This window comes from Heteronotia binoei, chromosome 2, assembly GCF_032191835.1.
Source record: "Heteronotia binoei isolate CCM8104 ecotype False Entrance Well chromosome 2, APGP_CSIRO_Hbin_v1, whole genome shotgun sequence".
Classification (NCBI taxonomy): Eukaryota; Metazoa; Chordata; class Lepidosauria; order Squamata; family Gekkonidae; genus Heteronotia; species Heteronotia binoei.
Window position 1 is genome coordinate 41,411,631 of NC_083224.1, and position 15,178 is coordinate 41,426,808.

The following is a 15,178-nucleotide window of genomic DNA, read 5'->3' on the forward strand; positions in this document are numbered from 1 at the left end:
TTATATGCACATTGTAATGGAACAAATATCAGATTGCCAAAATGAGCAGAACAAATAGGTGGTCAAAATGGTAGGAATGATTAATGCTGACCCTTCAGTTTGCTGTATTTTTGTCTCATATTTGCATTTGATTACATTTCCCCTTATGTCTAGATTTTCTTTTTATTAAAGAGGACTTTGAAAGAGAAGAAAAGAGAGAGATGGCATTGCTAATTTACTGAATTGCTGCTCTTTGGGAAGTGTTTCCTTTGAATTATTGTCTCTTTAAATCTTTTATGAGGGGAAAAGCTGCTGGTAAGATTACATAGGCTATTGTGTTTAAACAGCTTGAAAATAAGAGATGGAGGGTGCAGACTTAAGAGATCCATCAGTTCTTTAAAAAAAAAGGTTATCCTAAGCCCACTGGAAATTGTCCGCATGTAGATGTGCTTGTTTCCCCATCTATTAGCATCAGAGTCTACATGACTATCAGTGCTGCAGTTGTTCAAGCAATGAAAAACAAAGATTTTTTACAGTAGAATTTCTAAAATCTTTTAAAATTGCAGTAGTGTAGTCACACTTTATGGCTGTTTTCAGACATCTCAAAATATCCTTAGGTTTCTGTTTTCTTTTTAAATCTGTCAAGACCCTTAGGTGATGGCTGTAAACCAGTTCCACATGCCCAAGCAGATCCCTTATCATCTATGTATTAAGCATTCTTATGAAGCTCCATGTGGCATATGTTGGATTTGAGGCCTTAGGATCTGGGTTTTAAAAGCTTTCGAATCTGGGAAGTTTTATCACATAAAAGTGATAAATGAAGATCATGTGAATTTAGGGGGAAGTATTTGTGAGTTTCCTGCATTGTGCAGGGGGTTGGACTAGATGACCCTGGAGGTCCCTTCCAACTCTGTGATTCTATGATTCTAAGTAAATAAAGCATATATGTTAATTTAAGCATATATTCAACATGTCACTTAAACGTGATTTCATTCTTGTAACCATTCCATGGCAAGGTCCAGACTGCCAGCTTGGGATGGCAGCATGCTGACCCAGAAGTGGGCTGGCACAAACAGAAGCACCTTGGAATGACCAGATGGCATGCAGCCCACTGCCAGGACAGAGGTGGGCAGTGGGTGCCTTGGAGGAGCATCCACAGCGTTCAAGCACTTGAACTGCCACATTCCTGGGGCTCCCCGGCCGTTCAGATGGCCAGGAAGGCACCTTGGAGGTGCTCCTCCAATTTGCTACCACTTCTGAAGTGGTAGCTTTTTGAGGTGCGATTGGGACACCTATGGATGGGGTGAGAGAGATGGCAGGCAGATGTGCACATTTGGATGTGCTTTCTTTATCCTCCTGGGTCTCGTCCCTGTGCTGGCTTAAACTGCTGGTCTGGATTCAGCCCATGAGTGGTAAATCAGTATTTGCTTAAATATTGCTTACCATAATTACAAATATGGGTATATTCTAGCTTTCCAGTTGCAAAATCATTGGTACAAATGGTAAGTGTGTATTAGCATAATGGTCATTTCTCCTTAGAATCATGAGATAAAAGATATTGGGAGATGCCATCTTTAATGTATACCAGAAGCATGTGAAGGACTTGTCACATTCTTGCATTTATCCCTGACCTGTTCAGGAACAAAGTGTAATAGGCTACTCATTTTAAAGTTGAACAGCCTCTTGAATTAATGTTTAGAAATTGTGTTGTGGTCATTGGCAAAGAAGATATGGGAGAAAAGAAATATTAGAACTTAGGAAAGGCAGAGGTTTGTTTGTGAATGTAAGACTTGATAAATTAATATTTTATGATAAAGGTAGTCTAGAAACCTTTTAGATAGGAATCAGAAAATATTGTAGTATTGAATGGCTCATAAGTATGAGACCTATGTAATGGATCACCAGCTACTTAAAAGCAAGAAGAGGAAGGGAGTAACTAATATGTTTCCTCAGGCATCTAATATGGGATTGGTTGTATTCTATAGTTGAAGATGAAGATTCAGGCCATCAAGTTAGCAAATGGTTCCAATAAAATCCCCAGAAGACACTAAGGGATTCCAAAACAAACTCTGTGAGACTGAGCAACAGCAATAGCAGATGAGGACTCTCAAACCATTTTTGTTAACAGAGGGGTGTGTTTGTGTGTGATTTTTGCCAATTACCTTCCCCCATGCTGTTCCTGTGGATGACCTGTCCTCTAGGAACAGCATTTGGGGGATCATTTTGAGAAAGGAGGGAAGCCACGTTCTTCTGAGGGACATCCTTTCTCGGTGGAGTTTTATCACTGGATCCAAGCCGAGATTTAGTGTATGCGAGAAATTATGCATGTTGGGGCAAATAGTCTTAATATGTTTGCTGATAGTTATGGCGATTTATTATTTATTTAGGATATCTTTTTTTAAAAAGACCTTATTGTACCCAAGGATCTTAAGATGGTTCACAAAAATAGATTCAGTACAATAGTATCAGAATACTTATTATTATTAGAATTATTGGAAATTTAATAATTACTAATAAATAGTCATTGAAGTAATCAGCAATTAAAATGTAATAATGGTTGTAGTTAAAATCAAACTGTTAAAAACGGCTAAGAGTTAGCTAAAACAGTAATTATTGCCAAATATCTGTGAAATATCTTCACACAAGACCTTAAACTCAAAACAGTTAATAATAATAATACATTTTATTTATATCCCGCCCTCCCCGCCAAAGCAGGCTCAGGGCGGCTCACAACATATAAATTTCAATTTACAGTAAAACATCAATACAATTAGATAGATAATTCATTAAATAAAAACCATCATATTTAAAACCATCATTTACAATTAAAATTAACATTTGTGGTGCTACATCTCAGATGTTTTCTTCAGTAAGTTTGGTGGCTGGATATTTCTACAGCAGATCTGTCTTAGGTCTATATTTAGGCGAAGGCCATTTTAAAAAGAGTAGTCTTGCAGGCCCTATGGAATTGATCAAGACTCCGCAGGGCCCGCACTTCATCCGGAAGTTGATTCCACCAGTGTGGAGCTACGATCGAAAAGACCCGTTCTCATGTGCTCTTCAATTTGGCCTCCTTCGGCCCAGGGATTGTCAACGAGTTCTTTCCCCCTGATCTCAGTACTCTCTGGGGCTCATATGGGAAGAGACAGTCTCTAAGATAGGCAGGGCCTTGACTATATAGGGCTTTAAAGGTAATGACCAGTACTTTGTAACGAACCCGGTATACAACTGGCAGCCAGTGCAGTTCATGCAGCCCCGGCTGTATGTGCTCCCACTTTGAGAGCCCTAATAGCAGCCTAGCCGCCGCATTCTGCACCAGCTGCAGCTTCCAGGTTTGGCACAAAGGCAGCCCCATGTAGAGGGCGTTACAGTAATCCAGTCTTGAGGTGACCGTTGCATGGATCACTGTTGTTAAGTCATGATGCTCCAGGAAGGGGGCCAGCTGCCTCGCCCGTCTAAATTGAAGCCATCCTAGAAAAAGCCTTATCTTTTATGGCCCCTATCTTCTTTCTGAAGAAGCCCTATTAATGTCCTGCCTTCTGATGATAATCTTGGCAGCTAGACATATTCATTAGGGTGGAGTCATTCCTTAACATGGCCACCTAAGTGTGTCTACTCAGATTCCTAGTCAGTTCTGTTTAGTTGGGCTTATTCTTAGGGGAAGCGTTGTTAGGATTGCACCTAAATATACAAGTTCCAAGCTATTTAAAGGTAAAGGTGCAAGCACCAGTCATTTCCAACTCTGGGGTGACGTCACATCACGACGTTTTCATGGCACTTTTTACAGGGTGGTTTGCCATTGCCTTCCCCAGTCACCTACACTTTACCCCCAGCAAGCTGGGCACTCATTTTACTGACCTCAGAAGGATGGAAGGCTGAGTCAACCTGAACCCGGCTACCTGAACCCAGCTTCCACCAGGATCGAACTCAGGTTGTGAGCAGAACTTGGACTGCAATACTGCAGCTTAGCACTCTGCACCATGGGGCTCCTTTTCCAAGCTAATTACTGCTTTAAATATAAGCAATCAGTTTGGATTGTGTTTAGGAATCAGCTGGCAACTAGGGCAGTTAAAAAAAAAAGTTAATGGTGAGAATGCTGGTTTTTGCATCATTAAACCAGTTAGTAGCTCCATATAGGAAATGAATGGAAAATAAAATGGCATGTACTATAATCTGATGCAGTACACACACACACATACATGGCACCCATATTTAGAATATTGCATGCTGTTTTGGTAAGTCTAGAAAAGATACATAAAACTACTAAAATCAGGATATCTTTCTTTTAAGGAAAGAAGAAAACAGATCTCAGAATCATCTAAAGAAACTGGTGGTTCCAGGACCAACAAATGGGGACCACTTCTTCAAACAGTGCACATTACTTGCCTTTTACATTACTTCATTTAACATATTCTTTAATAAAATAATTTTTTTAAAAAATTAAGGGCTGTTAGATGTGATCTTCAAAAATGAACTACCATGTTCATCATAAGGCTGCTGAGCCCCTGGTGGGGGCAAGGGATTCCCTGCCCTCAGCTCCCATTGCCTGCTGCTGCTCCAGGAGGTGAAGGGGGGGGATAAAGAGGGGGAGGAAGCAGCTTCATGTACTCACCAGAAGTTGATGCAGGAAGTTACAAGGGCAGCTCTTGGAACTATTGTAAATGTTGTGGTTTTACAGCAACAGAGTTTCCACTTACTCCTAGAGCAACCCTTGTCACTTCCTGTATCAACTTCTGGTGAGTACATGAGACTATATTTTTTAAAATTCTCCCATGATGCTGTGATCCCTGCCCCCCCCCCCCCACCTTCCTGCCTGTAATCCTGATTCATTAGCGGTATATCTCTGATTGCTAGATGCTAGAAAGGATGTCTGTTTCTATAAAATCTTCATTGCGTGTTTTTCAGAGAGATCTGGCTGGCCGCTTTTAGTAAAATAACACTGGACTAGATGACCTTGTTCTGACGCCATGTTGCTCTTTGGTGCTTTTTGATCCCTTAACCAATCAACATTCATTTTTCATGTTATGCCTGTAAAGTTTGCTGATCTGGAAGTGAAATCAGTGTAGATTGTAGTAGAACTTTTGTTTGTGTTACAGTTGTATGTCTTAAAAACATCTTTTCACAGTAGTTTTAGGTTGTTAATAAATACATTTTTAAATTCTGATTTCCATGGGAAGTGTGTAAATTCAGACTTGCAAAATTTCATTATTGGTCTAGTATTCATCTAAGCAGTTCTTTTCTGTGAAGATGATTATTATAATTGTAATAAATGAAATAAATAATGTTGGTATAGTTTTAAAAAATGGTTTTCAGATCAGAATAGGACCTAGAAACCACAGCCAGGCTAATGCTTCGAATATTATATTGTGAAAATGTATATCTTTTTTTTTTTAAATTGGCTACACATATACAGGCATCCAGTTTTTCTTTTCTGCTTTCTTCCACCTTTCTGGGACAATATTTTAGGAGTGATGTATAGAGTTGCAATTTTCTATGCGGGATAGTGTAAAAAAAATGGAACAAGTTCATGGGTATTTTATTCAAGTTAGAACTCTTGTCTTCTTTGAGTTTCAGAAGAAAGGTAGAAAATAAATGAAATGAATAGTACCAAGCACAATTTGCCTAAACAGTGCAACTGAAATGAACAAAAGAATGCACTTTTCATCATTTCTCACAAGTTCTTGCTAATGTTTAGGGCCATACATATCCATGAGACCAATCACTAGGTAATACATAAGGGGACATCAGCATCGCTTGAAGCCAATAACTATCCCCCTCCCCCTGCTGCCATTTCGCTTCCTATCACCACTGCATCAAACCCTGAGTATGTGTAGGAGGTTCTGTTCCAGAGATTAGAATGAGGTCTATTTGTATTCCAGTCTTATCAGCTGGACAAAAGTTTTGATTTCATTGTTTAAATGGTGACACTGTCACTGAAAGCAAATGTGGATCAGGCTGCTGCTAATATGCCCCTGTTCCTCGACCACTTCTAAGCTGCAGTATGTAAAAATAAAAAGTGAGAATAATATTCTGATTATCTCTTTGCTCTCATAGCTTGGCTGAAGAAGAAATAAAGGCAGAGCAGGAGGTGGTGGAAGGGATGGATATCTCCACTCGATCCAAAGGTAATAATATCTCTGTCATTTAGAGCACAAGATGCAACAAGCAAATTATACTTCATTTTAAGCATATTTAGTTTCATGAAGTGCATGAAGATAATTGTGAAAATTCACAGTAGAATGCCATGGACATTTTAGCAACTATGCTTCAATTTTAGTTAACACTATGATTTAGTTATTCAGATTACATTTTTTGCGTTTCTCCTTGTATGGTACTCTCATTTTATTTTGGATTCCTTTATTTCCTGCATTTCACAGAGTAGTATTGCTTCAAAAGTTTCAAAAACCAAGCCTTTCTTTCCCATCTTTCCACTTAAACCTCTGGTTTATGTGATTACATCTTGTTTTGTCTACTGTTTCTTCTCAACAATATTCCTTTGTCATCTTAATTCTGTCTTGAACACTGCTGTCAAAGGAATTCATCTTCCATTGTACATTGATTTTCCAACATCTTCCATAGTTTCTGCCCTTACATTTTAAACTTAGCTCTCTCTTCATTTTTCTGTTCTGATTTTTCCCCAGTCAAGTCAAAGCCAATTTGTGTTAATCTGTAGGGTTTTCAAAGCAAGAGACATTCAGAGGTAGTATACCACTGCCTGCCTCTATGTATTTTTTCCATCCATATACTGACCAGGACTGCTGCTGCTTAACTTCTGAGATCTGATTGGGCTAGCCTGGGCTATCCAGGTCAGGGTTTTATTCTGATACTCTGGTATATTTCTGCCTTTGACCTTCACTTCTCCCATCCTGACAGGGACTTTGTGTTGTGACGTTGAGCTTGGCCTGGGAAGACCCAGGTGCAGATCTCCACTTGCTCTGGAATTCAGTGGATTGTAATTTACACCAAGGCTTACCTACGCCACAGGGTTGTTGTGAGGGGAAAATGGAAGAGCAGTTTATAATACCATGAGATCTTTGAAGGAGAGACGAGACAAAAATTTAGTAAATAAAACTGTAAGTCCTGACTTTCTACCGGCGTGAGCTACCTGAAGGTTCATATAAAGCAGGGGTGGCCAAACTGTGGCTCGGGAGCCACATGTGGCTCTTTCACACATATTGTGTGGCTCTTGAAGCCCCGACAATCCCATCAGCCGGCTTGGAGAAGGCATTTCTCTCTTTAAATCACTTTTCCAAGCCAAGCTAGCCAGTGGCTTGGAGAATACATTTAAAGTTAAAGTTGCTTTCTTTCCACCTCTCCTCCATCTATTTGCCTCCCTCCCTCCCTCCCTCTTGTAGCTCTCAAGCATCTGATGTTCATGTATTGCGGCTCTCAAACATCTGACATTTATAGTATGTGGCTCCTGTGTTAAATGAGTTTGGCCACTCCTGATATAAAGCCTGTGCCCATTTGCTCTTACTATTCTTATCTTAACCCTTTCTCCCAGAATACCTGTCAGATGTTGCCACTCTGTTCCATAATACCCCAGCTCCTACACCTAACACTGCATTCACATAACCATTTGGAACACAGCCTTGATAAATGTACCCACACTTCTTTAAAAAAAAGGAGTTTGCATCCCCCCCCCGCCCCCCCCCCCCCGCACCATGAGGACATGTCCTTCCCCTCCCGCATACTCTTTTGAGCAGCAAACAAAGGACCAGGTAAAAATACCCCCTTGCCTAGGGTTCAGGATTAGATGAATACTTTCATGTATACCTAGCCTCAAACTTCTTCAAGCACTTGCAGTAGGGCAGTTGCCCTGAATGACTTACTCATGCTTTGAGCACAGCAGTCTTGCTTTGTTAGACTGAGGGGGGAATTCCTAATTTTTAAAAATCTTTTCCCGTTCCCCCACACAACTCCTAGCTTGTAATAATAATAAAGGTAATTGAGGTAATGTAAGAGCCCCGTGACGCAGAGTGGTAAAGCTGCAGTACTGCAGTCGAAGCCCTCTGCTCACAACCTGAGCTCGATCCCAGCGGAAGCTTGTTCAGGTAGCTGGCTCCAGGTTGACTCAGCCTTCCATCCTTCCGAGGTCAGTAAAATGAGTACTCAGCTTGCTGGGGGGAAAGTGTAGATGACTGGGAAAGGCAATGGCAAACCACCCCGTAAAAAGTCTGCCGTGAAAATGTTGTGAAAGCAACTTCACCTCAGAGTCGAAAATGACTGGTGCTTGCACAGGGGACTACCTTTACCTTTTTTAAATTGAGGTAATGGCTCTTGTATGCCTCTTGGGGGGTGGTGGTGGTGGAAGGCATCCTACAAGGTCCTATCCAGCCAAACTGACTCTGTGGCTTAGTCAGCACTGCAGAATCACAGCTCCATGACGGGCAGCACAAAAAGCAGATTGCAGTATTGTTTTCAGTCTTGCCCTTTATGTCATGTCCATCCTTGGCACAGAGAACAGGAATTTTATGTTGGACTATAACCTGTTGATTTTAATCTTGCATATTCAGCTATTGACTCATGTTAAAGTAACACTAGCTTTTTTGGAAGAGAGCAGGGACCTAAAACTTTCTCCACATACCATATCTTGATATTGTTACATTACTTCCTGTTTTGTGCAAGCCATAATTTCCCATTACATTTTAAAGTTTCATTATAAACAAAATGCTAGTAAAAGGCTTGATTATTGTTAAACTGCTACATATTGACTTTCTGAGTGTTGCCTCCTCCAATATTATTTATATTTTTTTCTTGATACAGAAGGCAATTATGGAGATTATTTGCTTTAAGCACTATTTGTGGTTTTCTACATGCAGACTACTTAACTATCCAGAGTCATGGATGATGACTATGGTTACATGTCTAGGAAAATTAAAAGCAAGTAACACTTCATTTCTGTCATTTATACTCTAGTTATTTACTTTATTTATATGCATTATGCATGATATATAATAAACAATGCAGGAAATGTAGTTTAAAAAGCAGAGGACAATGTAGTAAGAGCAGGATAAAGCATGTAGTAAACACTTGAGTAGACTACAGTCCTGTTCCTTTTATTTAAAAAGGCTCTTCCTGAATCATTCCATTATACTATAGCCCTATCTGAACAATTCTGTTTTACACAATTTGTGGTGTGAGAGAGATCCAGGTGTGAGAGCTTCTTGGCCTCAGACAAGCTATTGCACAAGGTAGAGGCTCCAACAGAGAATACACATGTATGGGCAGTTGTCAGTTTTCCCCATCTGCACCTTCAGCAGCCTTTGCTCAGATGAATGAAGCTGTCTTCACACAGCATCTCAGGAGAGGCATTCTGATATATGGGACCATTATTTTACATGGGATTTAACAGCTGGTGTAAAAAAGCATGGCTTGTGGTATAGTGGTTAAGAATGTCAGGTTTGTGTCTGGGAGACATAGGTTCAAGTTCCCACTTGCACCATGGAAGCTCACTGGATCATCTTGACCAGTCACACACTCTCATCCTAGTCTACTGCACAGGATTATTGTGAGGATAAAATGGAGGAGAGGAGAGCAATGTAATCTGCTTTGGGTTCTCATTGGGGAGAAAGGCAAGAGACAAATGAATTTAATAGATATGGAAGCAGACAGCATAAGACATCCAGTGAATACTGCAAACCAAGGCAAGTAAACTAAATAATACAGAAAGTGGATTACAAGATAAAAGACAATCCAGTAAAAACAGGCAGTACCTACAATAATTAATGCAGTGGACTATTCAATTATAAAGGAGTCCTGGGTTGTTTGAAAAAAATGCCCTTTTGGACATTTTTGTTTTGCACATTCTGCAGAAGTATGGAATCCTCCTTGACTTCCTCAGGCCACTTGCCAATCCATAAGGTAGGAGCAACCACTGAGAATCACCCATGAAGTTTACCCTGTAAACCAGAGGTGGGGAACCATTTTTTTTTTGCCAAGCGCCATTTAGATATTTATAACATCATTCACGGGCCATAAAAAACTATCAACTTAAAAAACAATGTTCCACCAAGGGAGAACGATTCAGGCCAGCAAAATTAATGCAAATAATTGTTTTTCTATTTGAAGTCATGTTGTGAGAGCCTAATTCAGCACACACACACACACGGCCTGCCACCCTAGGCAAATGCATAGTTCCAGGGCTTTTATTGTAGAAAAAGCCCAGCAGGAACTCATTAGCATACGTGATCTACCGCATCCCCTAATATTAACATATTAGGTCACACCATCTGGGATAATCAAGTGCAAATTGAACTGGTGGTAGCTGGCTTCTACCCCTGCCACCCCTCTCTTCATGCCGAAACTGCAGGTGCTCCCAGCAGACCTTTAAAGGCACCCACATACCCCAGCAGCAGTCCTTCACAATGCCCACCACTCAGGCTCCACAGAGAGGAGGGAAGGAAGGAAAATAAAGAAATGGAGGGAAGAAAGGGTAATAAAGGAAAATAAAGAAATGCGGGAAGAAAGGGAAATAAATGAGGGGAAGAAAAGGGGAATAAAGGGAAGTAAAAATGGGGGGAAGAAAGGGAAATTAAGAAATGAGGGGGAAACTTACCTTAACTGTTGACAGTGACTTTTCCTGGCCCTGCAGCAATCCTGGCCAGCCAGCTGGTCCCCAAGGAGGCCACCATATGGCTCGGTCCAGCAATCCCCAAGGGTCAGACCAAGTGATCTAGAGGGCTGTAAATGGCCTTAGGCTGGACGTTACCCACCCCTGCTGTAAACTGAGTCAGGAAGATCCTGAACACTTATTGACAAATTTACCTGTTACTAGATTGTGTGGATGACATTCTTATTACTGAAGTTTAATATTTATTTAGCATAATGTGTTGTGTTGTACAAACATAGACATCTGTGATTCCTCTCCGTAGTCTTACAGTTCAGATGGACAAGAGAAGCAGAAGAGGTCAATGACTGATAGTTGGTATAAGTGGTGATCCAAAAGCAGACTCATGGGGAACTGGACTAGTTTGGGAAAGACTTGATAAATAGAGTAGAAGATGCTGAGGCCTAAGGTACATTATGAAGATATGGAAGGTGTCAAAATGCAGACCAATAGCAGATGAGTTTATGAAGGAACTGAGAAATTGAATAAAAGAAATTGGGATGAATAGAAGTAGGCAGCATTAAGATTAAAAAAAATCCTACTCTGAGTGTAAAAACATTGTCGGTAAGAATACTTAACTTGTATGGAGAGCTCATAATGTGGATGTAGGGTCTTCTTCCTTAAGTATAAAGAAGTCCTCCTTTCTTGGCAGAGCAGTGGAAGTCATTTCCAGTTCGTGCAGTAGACCTTGCTACAGGAGTGCCAAATTGTATTGCCAATAAAACAGTGCTTTCTGTTTACCAGACAAGGTACACAGAATTTGGCAGGGTTATTCATCCTATACTCTGCTGAGAGAGGATTATAGAAGCGCAATTGGAATGAATTTTCCATTTTTACCGTAACACTGAATGGCTTTAAGTGCATTTCTGCCCTGCTTCCTTTTGACTCTACATTATGGGAATGAGGGAGAGGAGTTGAGAGTGGAGAAATTAAATATGTTCCCTCAGTTTAACTCACTACCAAAAACAATCCCCCTAACCTTATTATAGCTGTAGAATAATAAACAATAGAAACAGGGAGATGAAGGAGAAAAGAGAGTTAAAGGATCCCCTCTGCTTCCCAAAATGAGATGTGCTATGTTCATAGGATCCAGACCAAATGTTCTTTCAATTTGTTTATTATTATTATTATTATTATTTATTATTATTATTATTATTAGTAGTAGTAGTTTATTTATATTGCGTCCATTCCCCCATGGGGCTCAGAGTGGAGTACATCAAATATATAATAATAAAACAAACAAAACAGCTAAAATCATAATACAATCAGTTACAGCATTATACTCAGAAACTAATCAGCACTTTACATAACATGTATTATGATGTTACATAACCCACTGGCCCCCGTCAGTAACAACAGTCCGAATAATGATGAAATAGCAATGCTATATTAATAGCATAATTTTTTCGGCACTGATGATGATACAACATGATGGTACAGCATGATGATGGTATTTCACTATTTTCCATTGGAATCCTTTGTATCATTTTGCATTCTTAGCCACTGCCCACCAGCTATATGTAGTTCTTTTAGCTGGGTATGGTTATCTTTTATGCCCATCTTGAACAGTTTGCTCTACAGAGTTTGTTCAATAGTCATGGGAAACAGTGTATGACTATTTGGGTGGAACTAAGTATGGGAAGGAGACATGTGTGAAGGAGACAAATTGCTGCTGCCCTCTTTAGAACCCTTAACCATCTCTGAAAAACTATAGATGGGATCATAGGATGAAAATGGAAATACACCTCAACAGATACACCCTATTTAACACGTTCAGGAAACTGGTTAAATTCAGTGTGTTGGTTCCAGTTATCTAGATCAGGGGTGGCCATATTGTGGCTTGGGAGCCACATGTGGCTATTTCACACATTTGTGTATCTCTCAAAGCCCTCACCACCCCGTCGGCCAGCTTGGAGAAGGCATTTATCTCTTTAATCACTTCTCCAAGCCAAGCTAGCTGGCGGCTTGGAGAATGCATTTGAAGTTAAAGTTGCTTTCTTTCCCCCTCCCCCATCTCTTTGTTTTCTTTACTTTCTTATCTTGCAGCTCTCAAACATCTGACATTCATGTCTCGTGGCTCTCAAAAATCTGATGTTTATTTTATATGGCTCTTACATTAAAGCAAGTTTGACCATCCTTGATCTAGATCTTCCAAACAGATCTTCCCTGTCCATTCCAGCTCCAGGGAAGTTTGCATCTCTTGATGTAGAGGCTAAGGATAAAAATGGCAGCAAATTCTTAAAAGAATTTATCTTGCCCCCCCCCCCTCCAGTGACCAACTGTGTTCATTATCATAGCGAATTAGTTGTATTTTAACATTTATTAGTACGTGGACTGAATGTGGTTTTTAAAACTTCAGTACCACAGTGGATTCAGATAACTGCTTGCTGATACATGGGCAAAGGTCACCTGTTAGAGTGATAAAAACATGATGTGTTCCTGCCAACCTCTTGTGGGTATGTTTATACTTTACTTTTCCTCTTGATTTTACTCCCATAATAATGACCTTGTTTCTCTTTCACTAGCATACTGTAATTATGTCCCATGTGTAGCATGTTTTCCATGCCTACACTTGGGAAGGGCTGTCCCAGGCAGAGGAATATTGCTTCTGAGAAGGAAAAATTTATGGGTGTTTTTCCTCTGTAAAACAAAATTCCAGTGAAATAATTCATAATGCATCTAAAGCAACCAGTAATACTAACAGCCCAAATTGGGAGGTGGAGGATGGGATGCTGTAAATCAGCGCTTTCCAGTGTGGCACCGACTAAAGCAAGGGTGGCCAACGGTAGCTCTCCAGGTGTTTTTTGCCTACAACTCCTATCAGCCCCAGCCATTGACCATGCTGGCTGAGGCTGATGGGAGTTGTAGACAAAAAACATCTGGAGAGCTATCATTGGCCACCCCTGCACTAAAGGATTTTCTGGTGTCTCCTTGTTTCTTTGATGAAGCACATTTTATTGTCTGGATAAGTCACTCCTGGCTCCTTTCCTCCATATTGGAGCAAGGGATGCTTCAGAAGAATCTAGGAAACACCTTTGTGTCGCAGGGGAAACCATTCAGAAACTGCAGGGTGTGCAGCATTCCCAGGCAGCCATTTTATGATCGCTTCCCATGGCAGCCATTTTATTTATCAAAAATTTTAATCTGTCTTTCTGTCCCCATAGGGCTGGCCACCAAGGCAGCTAACAAATTAAAATCTACAAATTAAAAATATCATCTTAAAAACCACTGAAAGCAACACAGAAATATACAGCCTTGAACCAAGAGGAAAGGGTGAATATAAATGCTTTAATAAAATAAGAATTAAAACTAATGCTTAAAATAAGGACAAAAGATAAAAACAACAATTAAAACACTGAAGAAGAAGGAGAGATCAGGGAATGCCAAGTGAAGCAAAGAAGTCTTCACCTGCTGATGCAAGTCAACCACAGAAGGGAACAAGGGAATCTCCCTGAGGAGAGAATTCCAGATCTGTGGCACCACTACTGAGAAGGCCCTCACTTGGGCTGCTATCTGCCTAATCTAAGAAGACTGACAAACTGAAGCAGGCCCTCTGAAGACAACCTCAGTGATTAGATAGATTTGTAAGTTAGTAGGCAATTCTTCAGGCATGTTGTTTCCAAACCATTTTGTAATGATGCCAACTCCCTATTCTCATGTTTCCTAAAATAACAAAAGATCAATAAGATTGGGGATCCCTGTTGTAAATGGCACTGAAATCTGAAATTTTCTTAAGTTTATATCTCAGTGCCACTTACAGGGACTTACTTAGGCTACAGATTCCTGACCTTTGTAGACCCAGTTACTTCAGACTTTGGGTGGACTGGCACAGGTTTGAAAAGGTTGCCAGTAGGGAAATTTGTGTGTCGAAGACATATGGATAATACCAGTGAGATTTGTAATTCACAGGGAGTAAATGGCCTGGTGTGAGAAACACAGAGCTACCTGATACTGCTTTGTAATAATCATGGTTGTATAGAGAATGTTGTACTGGATAAAACTATTCTTATCAGTTATTTTGGGCAGTAAATCCCAGGAAAAAAGAATCACTCTATTTCTTTAACCATTGCTGAATATTCAAGTCATAATGACATTAATGTTGAAGCTGAATTGTCCCTGGAAGAGATCAAAATTATTCATTGGAAGTTCCATACAGGTGTTGCTGTTTGATTCCAGTGTATGACTTCAAAAGTATCCTTGCATATCATGGGCTGGGCAATTTAATTATATTCATGTCCTCGCTTGTAGTTGCTGATGAAATAATTATGAGTTATGTGGGAAAAAGATACCTTAGTTTTAAAGTTTTCATGGATTTCATTTCTGTACATGCTGTAAGAAATAATGTCTGTCTTGGTTTTTATGTTTTAGATGCAATTGTCCTTATTGGTTTTAATCTGAAGAACCTTTGTCACATTTGATAAGTCAGTTCTAGGACATCTGTTGCATACAAATGTGAAGTGACTCACAAAAAACATTTCTAGAATAGAAAGTACATTTTGTAACTGTATTACTAGGCAATACGTTTAGTGTATTCTGTGCTGTCATGTGATGCCAGATGCCTTAATCACTGAGAGGTTTGTTTTATTCGTC

General features: G+C 40.0%; 1 protein-coding gene across 9 annotated transcripts in view; it reads left to right on the forward strand.

Annotated features, from left to right (window-relative positions):
- Positions 1 to 15,178, forward strand: part of ZMYND8 (zinc finger MYND-type containing 8) — a 101,319-nt gene that overhangs the window by 29,733 nt on the left and 56,408 nt on the right. For all 9 annotated transcript variants that reach the window (XM_060230842.1, XM_060230841.1, XM_060230839.1 and 6 more), the window contains one exon: positions 6,034 to 6,104. In XM_060230842.1, coding sequence (XP_060086825.1) covers positions 6,034 to 6,104 — 71 coding nt within the window. The remainder of the gene's footprint in view (positions 1 to 6,033; positions 6,105 to 15,178) is intronic.